Source organism: Charadrius vociferus, unplaced genomic scaffold, assembly GCF_000708025.1.
Source record: "Charadrius vociferus isolate BGI_N301 unplaced genomic scaffold, ASM70802v2 scaffold26, whole genome shotgun sequence".
In the NCBI taxonomy this organism is placed as follows: domain Eukaryota; kingdom Metazoa; phylum Chordata; class Aves; order Charadriiformes; family Charadriidae; genus Charadrius; species Charadrius vociferus.
In genome coordinates this window covers 1,235,373-1,254,149 of record NW_009649320.1, presented here as the reverse complement: position 1 = coordinate 1,254,149, position 18,777 = coordinate 1,235,373, and the positions used below count along the sequence as shown (strand labels likewise).

Genomic DNA, 18,777 nt, shown 5'->3' with positions numbered 1-18,777 from the left:
GTTCCAAACTGGCAGGGCATAGCTTGTTTCATGTGTGTTATTGAAAATGCAAACACACAAGAGCAATGACTGTTCTCCCAGTTCTTTTGCTGAAGGATATATGAAGAACATCAAACACCTTTGTGGTCTTTTAGATCCAGACCATTTTCAACAGCAATCACATGAGTCGACAAGGGGATCCCTAAGGCAAATCCTTCTCCTTCATCCCTACTTCGAATATGACTGTTTTCAAGGAGGTGAAAGTTTAACAGAAACGCTATCTGCAAGCGTTTCAACACTGGTGATTTCAGCAATTACATGCTGAGGGTAGCCTGCTGTGCACTCTAACAGCGTAGCTGGGATGTCCTTTTTTCTTCTTTTGGCTACCTTACATAATAGTTTCTAAAGTGAAAGCAGAAAAAAGTATGGTCATGAGAGAATATGGCTCTCTGGTTTTAGCAAAAGCTTGAAGAACATTGTGCCATCCTCTTGGGTTGAGATAGGCTTGAACAGTGCACTGGAGCTCATGGTGCTCTTACAAGGCTGGGATGGAGGGCACTCCTTCAAGTACTCTACCGACCAAAGTAAGAAGGAATTTTAGGACAATAAAGGAAAGACAACCTTATCCCCTTTCCCAGGCTGTGGGTCACACCTGAATGTATTCCCTTTCCCGGGGGTAGCATCTTTGTGTGTTCTGTCTAGCTTTGTCTCCATGACTAACTATTCCTTTCATCATCCTCTCTTTTTGCATGCCAAATGGGCCCTGTAATGCTGTGAATCACAGATCTATGAACTCCCCAGCCACAATAACACAGCTTCTTTTCTGGTTCATGTCTCCTGTATATACAGGAACAGTTAGTCACACTTTTTCTGCTCTCTTTCCTCTGCTCTCTCAACTGCAGAAGGAGCTGATATTTTTTTGTAACTCTCCAAGCTGGTACAGTCCCCAGATAATTTCTGTATTTTTTCCCTGTAGCCCTAGTGCATGAATCAGTTCAGAGACGATAGATTGAATGAAAGGAATTGCAAAAATCCCAGCTGCCATATGTGCTTCCTAGCTGGTGTAAAACAGGGTAAACAGCTCTGCCCAGGACCTGGGAGGATGCTGGGGAGAGGACCCAGCTCCAGTTCAGCTCCTTTGCTAGGTGGTTCATAAGGGCTGTAACAGGAGGTGTCACATGCTGCTGGGAAAATCTGTCTAGCAAAGTCCCTGGAGACCTCCTGTTCTTGGATGGGTGGTGTCTTTCATCTTAATTTCTTGTGTGTGTGATGTTTGTTGGTGAATGAAGTTGTATTAAGTTTGAGCAGAAATTTGAGGGCTTTGTCCCATCAGTATTGCTGGGATTCTGAAAATATTGTCCATAAATAGCAATGAAAAGTTAAAATGTCAAATTACTTTTGGAAAATATGAATCCATTTTTCAGACCAAAACCATTGATTTCAGTGATTTCAGAATATTTTATTTCTAATTTATTTGTAAATTGAAGTATAATGTCGATCAAACTGAAACGCCAAATCTTTAATTTCTAAGTCATCCTGTCGAAGTAAGGTGTCTCCATCAGTTTCAAATTACTTTTTTTTTTTTAAGATGGACATTTGTTTAAAACAGGTTTTTTCCTTAAGAATGGTTTGATGAGTCAACATATTTTTCAAAGCTTTTTTTTTTTTTTTTTTTTAAATTCCCTGTTGTTTCCTTCAGTGCCTTTTCACAACTGACTTATCACTTGTAGTTTCTTAATTTTCTCTGACAGGTAGAACTTATGGGATGCACAATAGCTTCAATTCAAGCAAAAGCAAACATGAAGCTGAGGTAGCATAGTAGTAGCATAGTATTATTGTTTTGTTTACAATTTTTTAAATGGTACAGGAAAATTTGTAAGAGGAAGTAGGAGGGATTTTAAATGTTACCCTTTTATTTGTTAGTCCTTTTTAGCCAGTACAGAAGTCTTTCACCGTTACATATAAAGACCTGTGTCACTGGACTGCTGCTTAATAAAATGCTGTGAAAACTACAGAAATTGCGATCATAACAGATTGTTCTAGACAATAAGAAAGATACATGTTATTATAGATTTTATTTTACTCAAGGAATATATGTTTTTGTTTGAGTTGTATTGTTTAAACAGCTTCCCCACAGTGACTTTTATTGCATATTCTGGTTCTATTTGCAAGATAAATCGTGTTCCCTTGACAAGAGAAAATACCAACTGCAGCACACTGCTGTATTCAGTTAAACATCTCCTTCCTGGAGCAGGTTACCAAGTTTTCCTGTCTATAGTTAAATGAGAAGTATTCAGGTTTTTAATGCACCTGCGTAAGGGTATTTCAGCCCCTCTTTGAAAGATGTTTTCTGTAAAAATGCTAAAGGATTTGCTGCTTTGCAAAATGATCCCTTGCTTTTGCAGCAATTAACATTAACTGCAAAAATTGAGTTGCTGGTGTGGAAAATGAGGGTATTGATAAAGGCACGGAACTCCAATTCTGTAAATTAATTTAAAAAAAGCCCAACACAAATGGGCTTTTATATCAGCAGACCAATTCATCAATCCAAAAGACAGAGTTTTAGTTCATACGCAGCGTGGGTTTTGTCCTTGTTGCAGGCCACGGGTGATCCCTAGCCATTCCTGCAACCAATAATGAGGAAATATTTAAGTTAGGATGCCAACTTTGGAAAGTTTTAATTTTACATTTATCAGTGTATTTTCTTTCTGTCTAATCAAAATACTTTTAGGGTTCATTGGTTTCTGAAGAACAGTGACACAGTGTAACACTGCTATCACAAAGGTGATGCCAGATTTTAATGTATTCAGGGACATTAAATGTAGCTCATTTGTGTGTCACAATGTTAAGTTCCTTCTTGTCTAAAAGGGATTAATGGTCTTCACAAAGGATTATTAATAATGGTTAATGATTTAATAGGACATACTGTTTCTGAACGAGTTTGGAATTGCAGCATGTTGGGAGGTATGTGATATATGGGTGTTCCTGCTCCTCAGCCTCTCCCTGCACAGCGGGTTGGGTGGGTGAAGTCAACTCTCTGTGGCACACAGGACAGTGGATCTTGCAGGCATGCCGTTTTCCAAAACGGCAAGACGGTTCAATGGTAATTTGAAAGTTAATGTACTGCACTTGTGTGACAGAGAAGGCAAAAGGGACTTGCAGAGAACAGAGAGTCGAGATAGCTTGTTGCCTTTGAGAGGGGAAGGTTAGTTTAACATCTCCCTGTGAACAAAAAGACTTGTTAAGGCTGAGTGAGCGTTAAAAGCTTTGGAGTTCAGGTCCTAGGTGATTATTCAAATGATTTTAGCATTCCTCTTAATCGCTCAAACTACCACCATCCTCACAGTACCTTTTCAGCAGAGTTGTCCTTCGAGGTCCTAGCTCCGGAAAGCTGGCACACATGTCTGTAAATCCCTGGAATAGTGTTAAGGGAAACATTCAAAATTATCAGGTTGCCTTCCACAAATCCCCTCTGGGTTCAGCCCTGCTGTTGCTCCTGGTTCTTCACAACCACACATCCCTGATCTTGCCTCGTGCATTAAGGATTACAAGCTGCAGTAGAGGAAGGCGAAGGCAGATTTCTGCCTCTGCAATTACAAATGGTAACTCTTAACCTTTTCTCTGCACCCTGTCCTAAACCTCTTCTTTCATTGAAGGAGAACTTCATCTGTTCAAAAGCAGACCAGGCATTTGAATACTTGAACCTGTGAAGAAAAATTTGTCTTTTGATTAAATCTAGTTCTCTATAAAAAATGCAGGGTTTATGAAAAATATACTTTCTAAATAAAATAAGTCACTGTAAAAGTGAAATATTTTAGCCCGCAGGAGTTTTAATACTGCCAGAATGTCTTATATAGCTGCAGCTTCATCGATCCATTTCTTCTGTTCTCGTTGTGTGTCGGGTGCTGTGGTTCTCCTGCCTTTCTTGTCACGGGAGGTGGAGGCTGGCTGTACACAGCCCCATCTCACCGTCCCAAGAAAGAGGGAGACCGAGGAGCACTGTGGCTCACAGTAGCTTTCTGAGAAGCTCAAGAGCTTTTAACATTGATGCTAGCTATAATACAGCATTGCAGAAATGTCCAAATTAAAATATTATGAGTTTTACATGAAATCTTTTGGTTCTTAGCTCAAAGAGGGTGGGTGTGTCTGTGTTAGGATCTGAATTGCCACCAAAACCCAGTGAGTCTGCCAAAGCAGCAGTATCTTTTGATTCTTTTTTTTCGGTGAGGGCTGGGGTGGGGCAGCTCTGTGACTGTGTGTTGGTTTTTCAGGGTTTGGACATCAAACTTCTCATCATTTCCTGGAAAGCCAAACCTGCCTGACTCCACTTGCTTCTGTTGTGTTTGCAAGTGGAAGAGATCTCAGGCACCCTGGCCCCAGGCCATGCCATACCCCTTCTTAGGAAATGCTTGGTTTTCCATTACAGGTCTCTGTTTACAATGTTCCAGGGTGACACGGTATTGGGAAATTTATAGAACAGAAACAAAAACCAACTCTAAAGCTAAAGAAAATGATTGCTATCACTGTGACTTATGGTACTTTGAAATAACCACTTTCCAGTGCTGGCTATGGACCACTGTGAACCACACGTGTTATTCATTTCTTGCCCTTTTTTTTTGTTTGCTGAAGTTGGATTGTTTGTGCTCCTTAAGTAAGACTCCCCCTCTTCACCAGCCCCTTTCATATGCTCATTTAAATCCCATATCTTTTCTGACAGTGGATGAGCGCTGCTGTTGATATGCTGTCTCACACGAACAAAAGCTTTTCCTGCCATGGCTGGGCTATGAGTCATCCATGGGGGCAGAAAACTTCCACATTTTAATCTCTCTCATACGTGTTGGCATTTCAGCTGTATTTCTTCTTTAACCTAGAAATGTCTTCCAACAGAGGGGAAGACTTCTCATGACTGTTTTTAACAAATAGTTGTCTTTTTTATGAGTTTGTTCCTTGTCTTAATTCATGTACTGAGAGTTAGTCGCTTTTACCTCTCAATTTGAAGCTGTGATATTTATATTCCCACTACGTAAGAAAACTTTGAAAAAGCAGAAGTTGTTAGATTGCTTCAGCAAACAAAAACTGATTTTCAAAATTATTTTGTTGTGCTGGACTTATAATCTTGTGTTGCTTTTGTGGACCGAGAGTGATGGCATAGGATTTTCTGCACAGTATTTGCAGACACCTCAGAGGAAAAAGGATTTTGTAGTCTGTGTGCACATTCAAGCTGTTTCCCCTGGTAAGACAGACCAGTCCTTCAGCATGGTGCACATTTGCACTTGCAGAACACATTCAGTGCCTCCTCAACCCCGAGGCAGGGCACTGGGTTCAGCCCACCACAAAATGAAACTCTACATTGTCTTCACATATACACCAACACATTTCATGTAGTCTACTGGAAATCTGCTAACATTTGGTGCACTGCGCTGGATTTGAAATGGCAGCACTTTATTATGCATAACCAGACCCTACAGTTCCATTTCAGTCTCAGAACGGAAAGCCCAGAATCTGCAGCTGATCTGCAAAAGTCTACAGCAGTTTTAAGATGGTTTTATCAAAACAGAAATAAGATTTGGGATTGTTCAGGTTATTACCGGGCCATTTTATTGCCCCGTATGCTTTCTGGTGGAAAGGAAGAAACTATAAGAAGACCCATTGCTTCCTTCAACTAAAAGCACTATTGCAGGAGAGTTAGGAAGCTTTCCACAAGCGGGTGGAGAATGCCTCAGAGCTCTTCTTGGTATAATCCCAGAGATAATGTTAAAAGATGTGTGACAATCTTCAATAACCTGAGATCCAGATTATCCAAGAGATAATATGAAATGATATGTGACCATGTTTACCCATCACTCAAAAGGGTCACGAGGACAAAGAATGTAGGTCTTGAAGCCTTGATCTGTTTCTTGGCTACAGCAATGCAAAACCTTGCTTGCTTCTATTTATTTACTCATTCATTTATTTGATGGAGATTTTAATTAAATGAAGGGATACCATTATACTCAAATACCACTTCAGATATTAGTAAGTACTTAACACTGCATCATATCAACTGACTGTAGAAAAATGATGCTTCAGAAGAGCCAATTTGTATTATTCTTTATAAAGAGATATATTTCCTGGGAGAATGGAATTACAGTAATTGCAACTTGAACTTGCCGTCGATATTTAAAATCATCAAAAACATTTGAAATTAACATCGGTTGTACAAAACCAGAAAAATTAAACTTTTTTTTTTTTACATACTGAGTCTGGTGAGACTTTGGGAAGACCAGCCTTTGAGTCTGTGTTTCATACATTTGACAACTGTGCTGAGCACACAGCAATAGAGCTGCACACAGCAAGGCAATCAGTAGAGCAGGAGGACTCTTGACATCTCACCTCCTGCCATTAGGAGGAGCGATCAGCCAAATGAAAAATGATTCATTGATTCCATCTGGTTGACAGTAATGCCCAGGATGACAAGCCCCTGCTTATTTTGCCTTTCATAAATATTTTTATAATAAAGACCTTCCTTCACTAAATGTAGTCTTTCAAAGACAGCAAGTTTTGTTCCCTCTGCATTTCCTACAGGCTATAACAAGGGACTAGTCACTGGCTGCTATGTATTTATACAGTGAAGTGCTGAAAATTGGGAAGCGTGGCTTTAAAAAAAAACCCACAACCCAGCTTCCAGCTTGTGGCTTCTATTGAATTGTGGATTAAGCACAAGGCAGGAGTTACTGACTGGCAGAGAAGTCAGCTACTGAGACCATCACCATTTTGCCTTTTAGAGAGACAGAGCGCATCTGCCAGCTCTGAGCTTCTACCCTTATGCTTATCCTCTAAGTTTAAGAAGAAAAATGCTGTTTTACCCCTGTTGAAAGATTTCAGAGGAAGACCAGTTTTGGCCAGAGCTGTGCATGAACAGCATGTGGCACCGAGGGGCCCACTGCGGGGAGGGGGGGAAGCTCTGAGACATGGTCGGTCTTTGTCCATGGGTGGGAATGAAGGGCAAGGTGGGCTGCTCTGAAAATGCCACTGGCCTCTGGCTCTTAAGTAACCCTGGTGCCACCAGCTAGGACCTGAAGGGTTTGTTTTTCAGCTTGCGTAGAGCTACTAATGTCATTTATCAGTCTTGTAGCCTGCCTGTCCGACACGTCCATCACAGGGTCATGGGGGCACTGCAGGAGTCCCTGATGCTTGAGTCCTTATTTGCTCAAATTACAGCTACCAGTGTATTCCAGTTCAAATACATGGGGTATGCTATGGCCACCTTGACTGTTATATGTGTATATATACATATATTTTTTTTTTTATTGCATGCCAGGTACATGAAGGAAATGTACGTGAAGGAGTGTAGTTATTCAGTGAACACCCAAAGTACCCAGGCATGTGTGTGAAATGTGTGACTATACAGTAGCCTATAGTAGTAGATGGTAACAGGACAGCTACTGTACTAAACTGCAACAAAATCTGAATGAGTAGATGCATTAACACTTTAGATTTTAGTTTTGCTTTACTAATGCATATGCTTGTTTCTTTCAACTGGCAGTTTTCAGTGGTAATACACATATTCTAATTTCTCTGACTTGGTCTTTTCTACATCCCTTTATTTTCCATCTGTGGGGCTGTTTTTTGTTTTGTTTTGTTTTGTTGGGTTTTTTTTTTTTGTACTGAGGGAAATATCACAACTGATGAGACTCAGCAAATGTGTTCATGGGATAAATATATGTAGCACTGTCAGGAAGTCTGCTTAAATCTAATAAGCAACATTTAGGACTCAGGCTTTGGCTTATCACAGAAAGAGAGAGAGAATCTGCTTATGATAACCAGGAAGGATAGACCTATATTCTGCAATATATTTCTGTAGCTGCTTCAAAATATACTGCAAAATCCATCACAATCTTGAAAAATCTTGCACTGTATTCCCTGGGGAAAGAAAATTTAAGACTGTGAAAGCTTCATGAGTGTTTAATAATAGTCTTTTATATTCTTGACTAAGCAATGGTGATGATGTATTGCGAGATTAATACATACATCATTAGGAAACTTTAGTCATTTTAATACAGCAAGTCTGTGTTTTGCTTAATTCACTGATTCATCCTAAGGCATATATTGAAATTTTGTGTGGCCTTTCATTAAAAACCCCAGCATGTCACCCACGTTTTGCATCACTTGTTTTTTAATGGAACACATAGCAATCGTGTTGTTCTGCAGTTTGATCTTGGCGCACTCTGCCTTCCAGGCAAATTAACACACTGGAAATTGGGGAGCGTTGTGATGGGTGAGGGGAGGATGACATGTGCCAGGCAAGTGCAGTGTGAAAGAGATCTACGTCAGGAAAACTTCACTGCTAGCACTGGCCAGGTTAAATGTGTGTCGGTCAGTATGGTCACAGGTTCTCTGAGCCTTTTGTTGAAGCAAGACGCGGTGGGGAAGGGAAAGGGTCCTGTCACTGCACCCTTCTTTCGGTCAGGGTGTATCCGCTTCCTCTACTTGTGCACATAACACAAAAGCCACTGTTAATGGAAAAGAAAAAGCCGAGAGCAGAGTGAGAGCCTGTGCGCAGGAGGTGTGAAGGAAGTGGTCTGTGCTGAGCAGCAATTTTGTTTCCCCTATTACCCAGTGGGTACCTTGAGCTGCTCTTCGCTGAGCACTGTCTCAGTGGACATAAATGGGAGACCTCTACTGAACGCAGACCGACTAAAGCTAGGTGGAAAAGAAACCAGAGTACTGGCTGCCAAAGGAGGTGCTAAACATGGACCCAGTTTTCAGACTTGGATAGCAGCTGAGTCCATATTTAAACACCTAATTAGCCACTGCAGGCTCTGGTTTGAAATTTGTCTTCTCGTTACTTTTTACAAATACATTGGCCTAGCCTGCTAGCAAGACTGCTGCTGGAGACAGCACGATGGAGATGAGTTGTAAAATCAGCTTCTGGTGTAAAAAAAAAAATAAATTAATAAAATAAAATTAAAAAATCAGGAAACCATAAGGCAGGCACTCAGTCACTCCAGAATTGAATACTTACTTATTTTGTTTTGGCAAGAATACAAAACAATCCCTTCCTCTTCTTCTCCCTAATTTTTGTAATGACAATTCAAACTTGTCAGTCTATGTTTCAAAAAATCTTAAGCCAAAAATAAGAATTTTTGCTAAAAATTAATTGAACAGAAAGTGCATAGCCTGCCTTATCCTGTTCCTTTATTCATCAGTATAGAATCAATAAAACATTCTTTTAAAAAGAAGGATAAGGTCTTGTATGTTGCTGCTCTCTTGGCCGGATTTCAAAGCAGCTAATTAAATTCTGTCAGCCTTAACTCCTCCTGTAGTTTCCATTTAGTGAGTTGTGCATTGCCCCATATTATCAGCACCGACTTGGCAAAATGATACGGAGGGGCATCCCCCAGAGGAGACTGTTTTCTGTGGTAGGAACAGTGCTCCACAGAGAGCCCCACTGAAATGAGTGGGTGAGCATGAACTTCTCCCAGCTACTGATGCCAGGCACACCACTCCTTCCCACTGGACTTCTTCCCACCGGGTCCTTGCTCTGCTTGTTCTAGCTGCTGACCATGCACAGGCTTGCCATACCACAGCACGTGCTGTCTGGCGTAGCTTGAGCCTGATGGGCACTATTTTTTAGGATGGATCCCTGGGCAGTCCAACACCAGTAACTCCCAGCTCTCTAGCCAACTGGCCAGCGTGCCACTGAGTGCTGGGAGCTAGCAGTCTTTTGCCTCGCTGGCCACCTAGTTAGGAGTTAGAGTTTCTCTGCTTCAGAGTCTGCCCACCTTGCTGTGAAGCGATGATACCCTGTGTCCTCAAGGGTCCAAGTGTCACAGGCATCTTGCATGCACTGGTGTGCCAGCACAGTTTGCTGGTAAGCTGTGTTCTGCTTTGGGCTGGTTGGCCTCTTGTATGCACTTTCATTTCAGAAAGCTTTTAGAGGCTTCAGAAAATGAAAGCAATGTGAAAATGCATAATCTCAATATTATTTTATTTAGTATACAATTATACTTTCATTAGTGTAGAAAATGTATATACAGAGCATAGAGTGCCAAGAGAGGCTAGATTTAAATGCATAGGCTTTAAAGCCAGATAATTCCATGTGTAAGAGCAATACATTTTATGTTTTTAAACTGAAAGAGGGTAGACTTAGATTGGACATAAGGAAAAAAATTTTTAACGATGGGGGTGGGGAGACACTAGAACAGGTTGCCCAAAGAAGTTGTGGATGCCCCATCCCTGGAGGTGTTCAAGGCCGGGTCGGATGGGGCTTTGAGCAACCTGGTCTGGTGGAAGACGTCTTTGCCCATGGCAGGGGGGTTGGACTAGATGATCTTTAAAGGTCCCTTCTAACCCAAACCATCCTGTGATTCTACATGTATGTGCATAGGAGATGCAGTCATGGTATAGGTATAAGAGCCTATGTGCTCCTATTTTTCTAATGCAAAAAGTCAAGACTGGATGTAATGAAATCAAGTAAACAGTGTTGATTTTTTTTCCAACATGGCATTTAAACAACATGATTCTAATAAGTTGGGGTCTCACAAACAAAACCGTTGTTCAATGAAAATCCTTGTCAGTTTTGTGTCACAGGTTATTCCTCTGTTTTACGTAGTCCATTGTTGTCAAATTCCTGGAAAGCAAAAAGTACACAAAGACAAAATGGGAAGAGGGCAGGTAATCATTGCAGGGGTTCTGCCAAAAGTGACTGCTCTGTGTATCCAATTTTATATCCTTCATATCTATAGTATGTTATTGAAGTCTGATGCCCCGCTGCCTTGCAAATCATTTGCATCTCTGCACTGTGATATAAAAGGCTTCCCCGCTGATTGGATAGCTTTTTATATCTTCTCAGCACTCGTGTTTCTCTGACATAGATATCTATGCAAAGTACAAGGCTTTTGAGGATCCGGCCCTTGTAGTTCATGCTTCATTGCCACAAGGTGAGTCAAAACAGCACTCGCACAAAATGTGGGAATGGGAAGTCATGGGGAGCGTTCACCGTCCTCCTGCCTGGCATCTGGAGGTTACTGAAGGCCAGACTAGACCCAGGCAGAACAAGTCAGAGTAGTCCCTGCTTCCCTGCCAGCTGCTTGCCAGACAAGATCAATCTAATTCAACTCGGGAAGCTTGTCCCGTGCCCCAGCTTGCGTTCTCCACCAGTGGGGGAATGGTGGCACTGATGGAGAAGTGCCAGGGTTGGCTGCCAGCTGGCTGCCAGAGGCGGCTTCGGATGAGTGCCTCTTCCCATGGGTGGTGTGAGCTCTGCCCCACACGGCTGCGCAAGGGAAGCTTGTAGCAGCTGAGGATCCGGTCCTTCAAGTTAAAAGGATTGAAATATGCATGAAGCATAAGGTGACATTTTGAGTGTCTCAGATCAGAGCACGGACGTTACTGAATTTAAAATGTAACTGCAATTTCCTGACTAATGCCAAGTCACTTTTATATTCATGCAGTGATTGTTCTTTATTCTTAAAATAGCCCATTTTACCCTGAGGCGCAGGTGATATCTTTATGATGATGGAGCTACGTTATCCAACGTTACAGCTTGGGCCGCTGGTTGGTGCAAGGGCTGTTTATGATCAGCTGTCCTTTTTTATTCTTTCTCAATTTATATAATGCTTTTGTAGCCTGTTTGTTTGTGATTTGCTTCAACGAGAATAGAGCAGGGAAAAATAAGAAGGAAAAAAAAAAAAGAGATGCACTGGAGATTCAGTGTTGTTGTCTTTTACTTCCTGTAGCTGAGCTGTAGGATTTACCATTGTGTCTCCAACTTTCTGAGTCCATTCAGATAACATGAACAGCTAAATTGCCTCAATAGCCTTATACCTCTGCAGAGAGTCTGTTTGCTGGCATCCAGGGCTTTCTGTGGTGAAGTGTACAGGATATTATAAATAAAGTATTCAACAAGCATGAGATAGCAAAAAGAACTCTGAGACATATTTGCTATTCATTCAAAATAAAGACCTTGCACATAGTAGCAGCTACAGAAAACCGAAGGCAGGCTTTTCAGCAGAGCAGGAACATCCCCAGCCTGGGTGAAGGTGTAGAGGATGGAGCTGTAGGTGCAGCTGTCAGAGAGGCAGGACAACAACTAGAGGGAAGGAGAGAGCTGGGAAAGAGAGATCTGCTCCTGGGTGGGTGCCCCTCTACCTCCCACCACCAGCAGCAGCTGCTGCCCCACTAACCCCTGGCTCCACATTGGCAGCTGCAGCAGCGAGCAGCGCCGCTTCCCCTTGCTCTGGCAGAGGCACAGGGGATGGGGACCAAAGCTGTTTTGCTGCACCCAGGAGCCCGTTGCTTTAAGCTCCTGCCTGCTTTGCCGATGAGCTGTCTGTAATGGCAGGAATTACCTTTGGTGCTGCTAAGCACAAAAAAAGGTTAGATGAGAGACTGTAGTAATTACAAGAGTGAATTGTCATGGCATAGGAATTTGTGGAAGTGATGCTGAGGCCCAGTCAGGAGGAGTGTTCTAAGTGACATACCTGCTAATTTGCCTGGAACTAGCCTACTTATTTAAAAAAAATACTGTTGCCTACATGCAGTGAAACCAACTAATCAGCAGTTTCTAGAAAGTTTGACCTGAAAGAAAGGCAGATTCAGCATCCAGATGAGAGAGGTGCACAGGAGTCTCAACAGGTAGTGTTTTGCCATAACTCCCAGTACTTGTGTGCCTTTGTCGCACCTCCTGTTTGTCACAAACCCAGCCAGCCATCTTTGCTCTAAAGGCGGTATATGACATAACTGTGGTTACACTTGCAGCTGCTCTCCTTGCCCCATCTTTTTATCCATCTCTTTAGCTGTGCGTAATCTGGTGTGTCACTGGGCCAGCTGCAATGATTGCCTTACTCATCTGTACTGTGCCCAACACAGGAGCCTTCATCAGAAATTAGTAGGTCCTGATGCAATACAAATACTAATAACCAGGAGTAGTATGATCAGGCATGGATTTACTGGGTGGGGACAGGGTATGTATGTGTGGGAAGAGGGCAGTGAGGAAGGGGAGAGTAGTTTGAGGGCCTCTAGGTGATGATATCCTGGAGATTGGTGCCTCAGCATTTCTAGTTCAAATAGTTTAACAGAGACATTCTGGCAGGTACCATGTAATTTAATTTTGAATTTTTTTCCTGCCATAAACCAGACTTGGTGTCTGACGGAATAATCACCAGAACTTCAGGAAACAACACGCCTACCAGTGATAAGCTATTTCTTGTGCCGACTCAATGTATAGCTGTTTGTTTGCTGGATATTGCAAAATGTAGTACGTTTGATGTTTGTGCAATTCTGTTTTCCTTCTGATTATTTTTATGTGCATCTCCCTCTCTCTTTCTCTCCTGTATACAGATGTTCGTATTCACCCCATGGAGCCTATGCCCAAAGCAAACTTGCCCTTGTGTTATTTACCTATCGACTACAGCATCTTCTGACTGCAAATGGAAGCCATGTGACTGCTAATGTAGTAGACCCGGGAGTAGTGAATACTGAGCTCTACAAACATGTCTTTTGGGTTATAAAAGTGGCCAAATGGATGACAGCCTGGCTATTTTTCAAGGTATGCAGTTTTTTTAATCATTTTGTTGCCATGCCCCTGCATTTTGAGAGCTGTAGTCAGCACAGAGCTGAAGGTGTTTGGGAGTTTATCATAATGTATGGTATTTATTGCATTTCTCTGTGCTGATGAGATGTACAAAATTGATAAAGATAGGCCTTCTCCAGAACAAACACTTATTTTAAATGGAGGGAGTGAGCTCTCACAGTAAGGGAAGGGAATGCCTTTCACTGTCTGTGCCCATGCACTGATTATCTCTGCCCTGATCTATCCTTGTGCCTTTGTGCGTGCATGGGAGCAGAACATCATCCTAACATGAAGCCAGAATATGCAAAGTGTTCCTCAGAAATGTCTTGTGTGTCCTCTTAATGAGAAGCAGACATGATCTGGCACGGTCTACACATATGCAACACATTATAGAGAAGAGGGCAAAGGGAAGAAGGAGGCTGTACAAAAATGGTGGTGGGAAGTCACCATACTCCAGGCTGGGCAGGCCCAAGCACTTGTGCTCTGAGAGGAGGGACAATTTTCATTTAGCTTTTTCATCCTAACACATAATTGTAATGGTACCAGATTTTCTATTATCTGTTCCTGGTCTGCATTAGGAAACTTAAGGCTGTTTGATAAAACCAATCCAGAAGTGGGGCAGACCCAGTTAGGGTTAACTTTAGTAATGTTTTGTAGTGGTGTAACTAGATCAATCTGAAATCAGTTTAGCTGCGTAGGTGCAATCTCCTCATGCAGACCAGCCTTAGGAGGACTTGTGCTGAGAAAATGTACTGCTTTTTCAGAAAGTAGTTTTGGATTAAGTGAATGGAACCTGATTCCATTAGAGAAAATTAAATGTCCTAATTAAAATGAAGTATTTTAGATCAAGGGGCATGTCCCACAAAGCAAATTAATTTTAAACTTTGATATGGAAATATCACTAGCTTTAATTTTAGAAACGAAACTGGAGGCTGGAAGAGTGGCTGTAAAATAAGATGCAAACAAATAAACCCATATTTAAAAAAAATAATAGTATCTTCTGAGTACACCTTGAATATTGCAATAAAATTGTAATAGGAATGCTCATAATATGTAATGCATTCTTAAAGAAGTAGAATGCAGCTTTGCCAGTGTATGTTAAACTTGTTTTGCCTTTTGTGATTGCCATTTTAAGTATCAGTCTTGGGCCGTCGTGTTTTTTCATTGGACTTACTTCACCTTGCTAACATAACAGTTTCGTGTAGGTGTTTAGGTTGTGCTCAGTGTTTCCTCTACAGCCACAAAATTCTGACAAAATTTCTGTGTCTGAGGGTGAGAATTCAGTGTTATTGCTGTGCCCAGGGAGACGTTTTTGTATTATACTGGCCACGTTTAGACACTGAATGGGATGTCACTGAACGCACATAAAAGAAGTTTGGATTTATCACAGGAGGGAGTCTCATACTTACAGCTCAGTAATGTCGCCGATAGTTCCTGGTAAGTTCCTATTCTTTAGATGAGATACCGCTCTAAAGGGATTCTGCCTTACAACGGGTGATGGACAGATATACTGACTTGCATGGAAGCGCAATGTGTGTTCTGCCTGAAAAGCAAATGCATCAGTGGTTTATTGAATCAGAGTTACTTCAGGTTTGGATAACTGAATGCTTCAGTTGTCAAGGTTGAGATTTACACGTTTTTATATAACAGTCAATGTGTTTTTCCTACAAACCAAAGGAGAGGGGAACTCTTACTATCACTCTTCCCATCTTGCCTGAGACTTCTGAGCTTTGCTTATTGCTTAAGATATGTTTATGTGTTCAGGATTGACTTTGCCTTCCTTTCTCACATTCAGGAGCACTTCATCACATAGGTGCGCCCCGTTCAGCTCTGGCAGAACTGCATCACAAGGCAACGTTTAGCTCCACGGCAAGGTCACGTTGAAAGCCTGCTTGGCGATTTCAGTAGCACTGCACCGAGTGCTGCAGTATCCGGCATTCAGGCCTGGCTGGGTCTTGTGTTGGTCTCGTGCACTTGGGTAAATTTCCCCAGAGAAAAATAGGAAAGCAAGCGCAAGAAAATTCAGTTGTCTGATAATAATAGCTGATAGCTGGTATTATGGATTTCTCCTCCCCTGGAATTTCATTCCTGAGCACATGTATATGAATCTTCTTTCTAGGATTATGGCAGTAATGCAGTGAAAATGAGGTGATAGCTCCCTAATCATATTGGCTCAACTAACTTTTATCACCCTGAAGTATTCCAAAGGGGTTTCTAAATGCGTGCAGGAAATTGCTTCACCCACTGCAACCTGGCACTCATGAGAGCCAACACAGCCCAGATAGCTCTGGTGGGGAAATGCATCACGGATTTATCACATCACATTCCCTCAGGAGAAAGTCAACATCTTGTTTGATTTAATTCCAAAATATTGTGGCAGAGCCTCCACTACCTTTAAATGCATTTCCACCGACACTGCTCCCTGTTGCATTCAAGTCAAATACGTCCTAGGAATTGCAGCTTGGCCCCCACTCTCGCTGGGCTGTTCAAATTTGAGGCGTCTCAGTGTGGCAGACAAGGCTGTCGGCTCAACATCCGCCTCAGAGCTGCCTCGAGATATTTAGGTACTTAAGCAAATAAACCTACAGTCTCGCAAATAGGCCATGGTACGTACCTATAATTTACTCAAAGTATTAACAGCTTGAGTTTCTCAGTGCTGTGAAACATTGTCTTCTGGTCTTCATACGTAGCTCAGAAAAATCTCTGCCAAATCAGTTTAGGGTTGTTTTTTTTTCCCAACAAGCCGCAGTGAGAGGCACCCATATAGAAATAAGATAGGCCAAGCTAAAGGATCCGGTCACAGTCATAAAAATTGTGAAACAAATGCCTGCCCTTTAGAAGTGATGGTTTCACTCTTTCTCAGCTCGATTCTTTCTCAGGAACGTTATTGTCTGCTGCAATAGTTGTTCTTTAAATTTTGGTTTTGCAAATGTTTTCTCTACATTTTTAATAAACAGGGTTGCACCTGTCACACACAAGAGAGAAATTATGTTTGTTCCTCAAAAAATAAATTGATTTCTATCCCTATGACTTCTCAGTAAATAAAAGCTGACGAACTGTCATAGTCCTTTGCAGAGTGCGGTGAAATATGTTATCCCTCAGGAATTTTTAACATAAAGTGATCTTCTTTTTGAAGAGAAAGTCCAAACCAGTAAACAATAACTAATTAATAAGATAATAATAGCCTAAAAAGACGTTCATCGGGCATTGAATTGCAATTCAGCCAACTGTGCAATACACCAGTTTTAGTGATGGGTACTGTCCAAGCTGGAAGACGGGAAGGTACCATTTCCCTCTGAAGTATTTCTGCTTCAGCTACAGATACTGAATATTCATTCTTAAGCCAGATGGCCTCTGCTCGTGATACAATTAAAATGCCTTGAAGCAAAAAAGAAATGCTGACTTTCGTTAATGTGCAATGGCAGGGGCTGTCCTGCTTCGTACGACTTCATTGTGCCATTGAAGTAGAGACATTTCCCACACAGCAATGTTGTAAATTTCCCCCAAACCTTCTTTATGACAAGCTTGGCGAACATGTCATTATCAGATATAGAATTGTTGGTCCTTTCAGCCACCTCAGATTGGTAGTTAGGAAGCCATCATGAAAAAAATACTGTGCATCAGATCTTGTCTCAGCTGTCATTTCCAAAGACATAGTGCTATGTAAGTGATTATTGACTGACAAACTGAAAATGAGTAGGATTAGTGACCCCAGCGGCCTGTAAAAGTGAAGGAAAAGGCTTCAGCAACACAGGCTAGAAATCAGCTGATATAAACTAGTTCATTTCTTTCATCTGTCAAAATAGGCTTAACTTCAGTGTAATTTTCCTATAATATTTTTAAAGAAATGCTTCCCATCTGTAAGTACAGCTAGAAAACAAGATCTAAAGAACCTGGATTCATCATTCATGCCAGAGGACATAGTCATGCAGGTCTTATTGCAGCATTTCTTATTCAAACTGTCCCTTTGGCACTGTGAATGTAGAAAATTCATTTAATCCTCCCCCCCAAGGTGTCAGAAGACAAACACATCACCATACAATAACGCCAGCTGTACAGAACGAGAATAATTAAATTCTACAGCTGAAAGCAACAATTCATCAGCATCACCATCTCTGGCCCATGTGAGTGTGTGGTCCTCACTTAAAGCTAGTCTGGAATTTTCTCACAAAATGAAAACTCCTTACAGAAACATGTCATTTGTGGTTAATTTTTACAAAAGGCTTTTCAGATCAAAATTAGGATTCTGGTCAAAATCAGAGAGAAGGAAACGATCCACGTTACTCCAGTAACAGGTCCCATTTTTGTACAGGATTTAAGCTTCAGAGCCATAGGGCTTCTTTTCTCCCATCTGATAAATATTTGGTTATTCGTGCAGCCATAGAACAATTCTAGGGGGAAAGATGGAGGGACCCACCTGTGAAAAGTAATGAGCAATCCACCTTTGAGCCATCACATCCCCGTGATCTGGGTATTTCTCTTCGATGTCAGTCCCTGGACTTGGGTAGGCACCCAGGTCCTGCCTGTTATGGGGTATGCAGATGCAGCTTGGCTGCTTTATCTATTCTAATTGCTAAATAAGAAGGCTTAGGACTGTGGAGTGTTTTGTATCTGTCCTAATTAGGATCAGGTCCTGAGGGACCTGGCAGATGAAGTCTCTAAGCCACTAGCCATCATATTTGAGAAGTCGTGGCGGTCTGGCAAGGTTCCTGCCGACTGGAAAAGGGGAAACATAACCCCTATTTTCAAAAAGGGAAAGAAGGAAGACCCAGGGAACTACAGGCCAGTCAGTCTCACCTCTGTGCCTGGCAAGATCATGGAGCAGATCCTCCTGGAAACTCTTCTGAGGCACATAGAAATCAAGGAGGTGATTGGTGATAGCCAGCATGGCTTCACCAAGGGCAAGTCATGCCTGACAAATTTGGTGGCCTTCTATGAAGGGCTTACAGTGGCCGTGGACAAGGGAAGATCAACTGATGTCATCTACCTGGACTTGTGCACCATCCCACTCGATATCCTGGTCTCTAAATTGAAGAGACATGGATTCGACAAATGGACCATTCAGTGGATAAAGAACTGGCTGGATGGTTACACTCAAAGAGTTGCAGTCAACGGCTCGATGTCCAAGTGGAGAGCAGTGACGAGTGGCGTTCCTCAGGGGCCGGTACTGGGACCTGTACTATTCAACATCTTTGTCGTGGACATGGACAGTGGGGTCGAGTGCACCCTCAGCAAGTTTGCCG

General features: G+C 41.9%; 1 protein-coding gene across 1 annotated transcript in view; it reads left to right on the top strand.

The window, feature by feature from the left end:
- The window catches only part of DHRSX (dehydrogenase/reductase (SDR family) X-linked), a 134,378-nt gene that overhangs the window by 89,551 nt on the left and 26,050 nt on the right, over positions 1 to 18,777 (top strand). Inside the window, exon 5 of the mRNA XM_009889442.1 lies at positions 13,303 to 13,510. Within this exon, the coding sequence (XP_009887744.1) occupies positions 13,303 to 13,510 (208 nt within the window). The remainder of the gene's footprint in view (positions 1 to 13,302; positions 13,511 to 18,777) is intronic.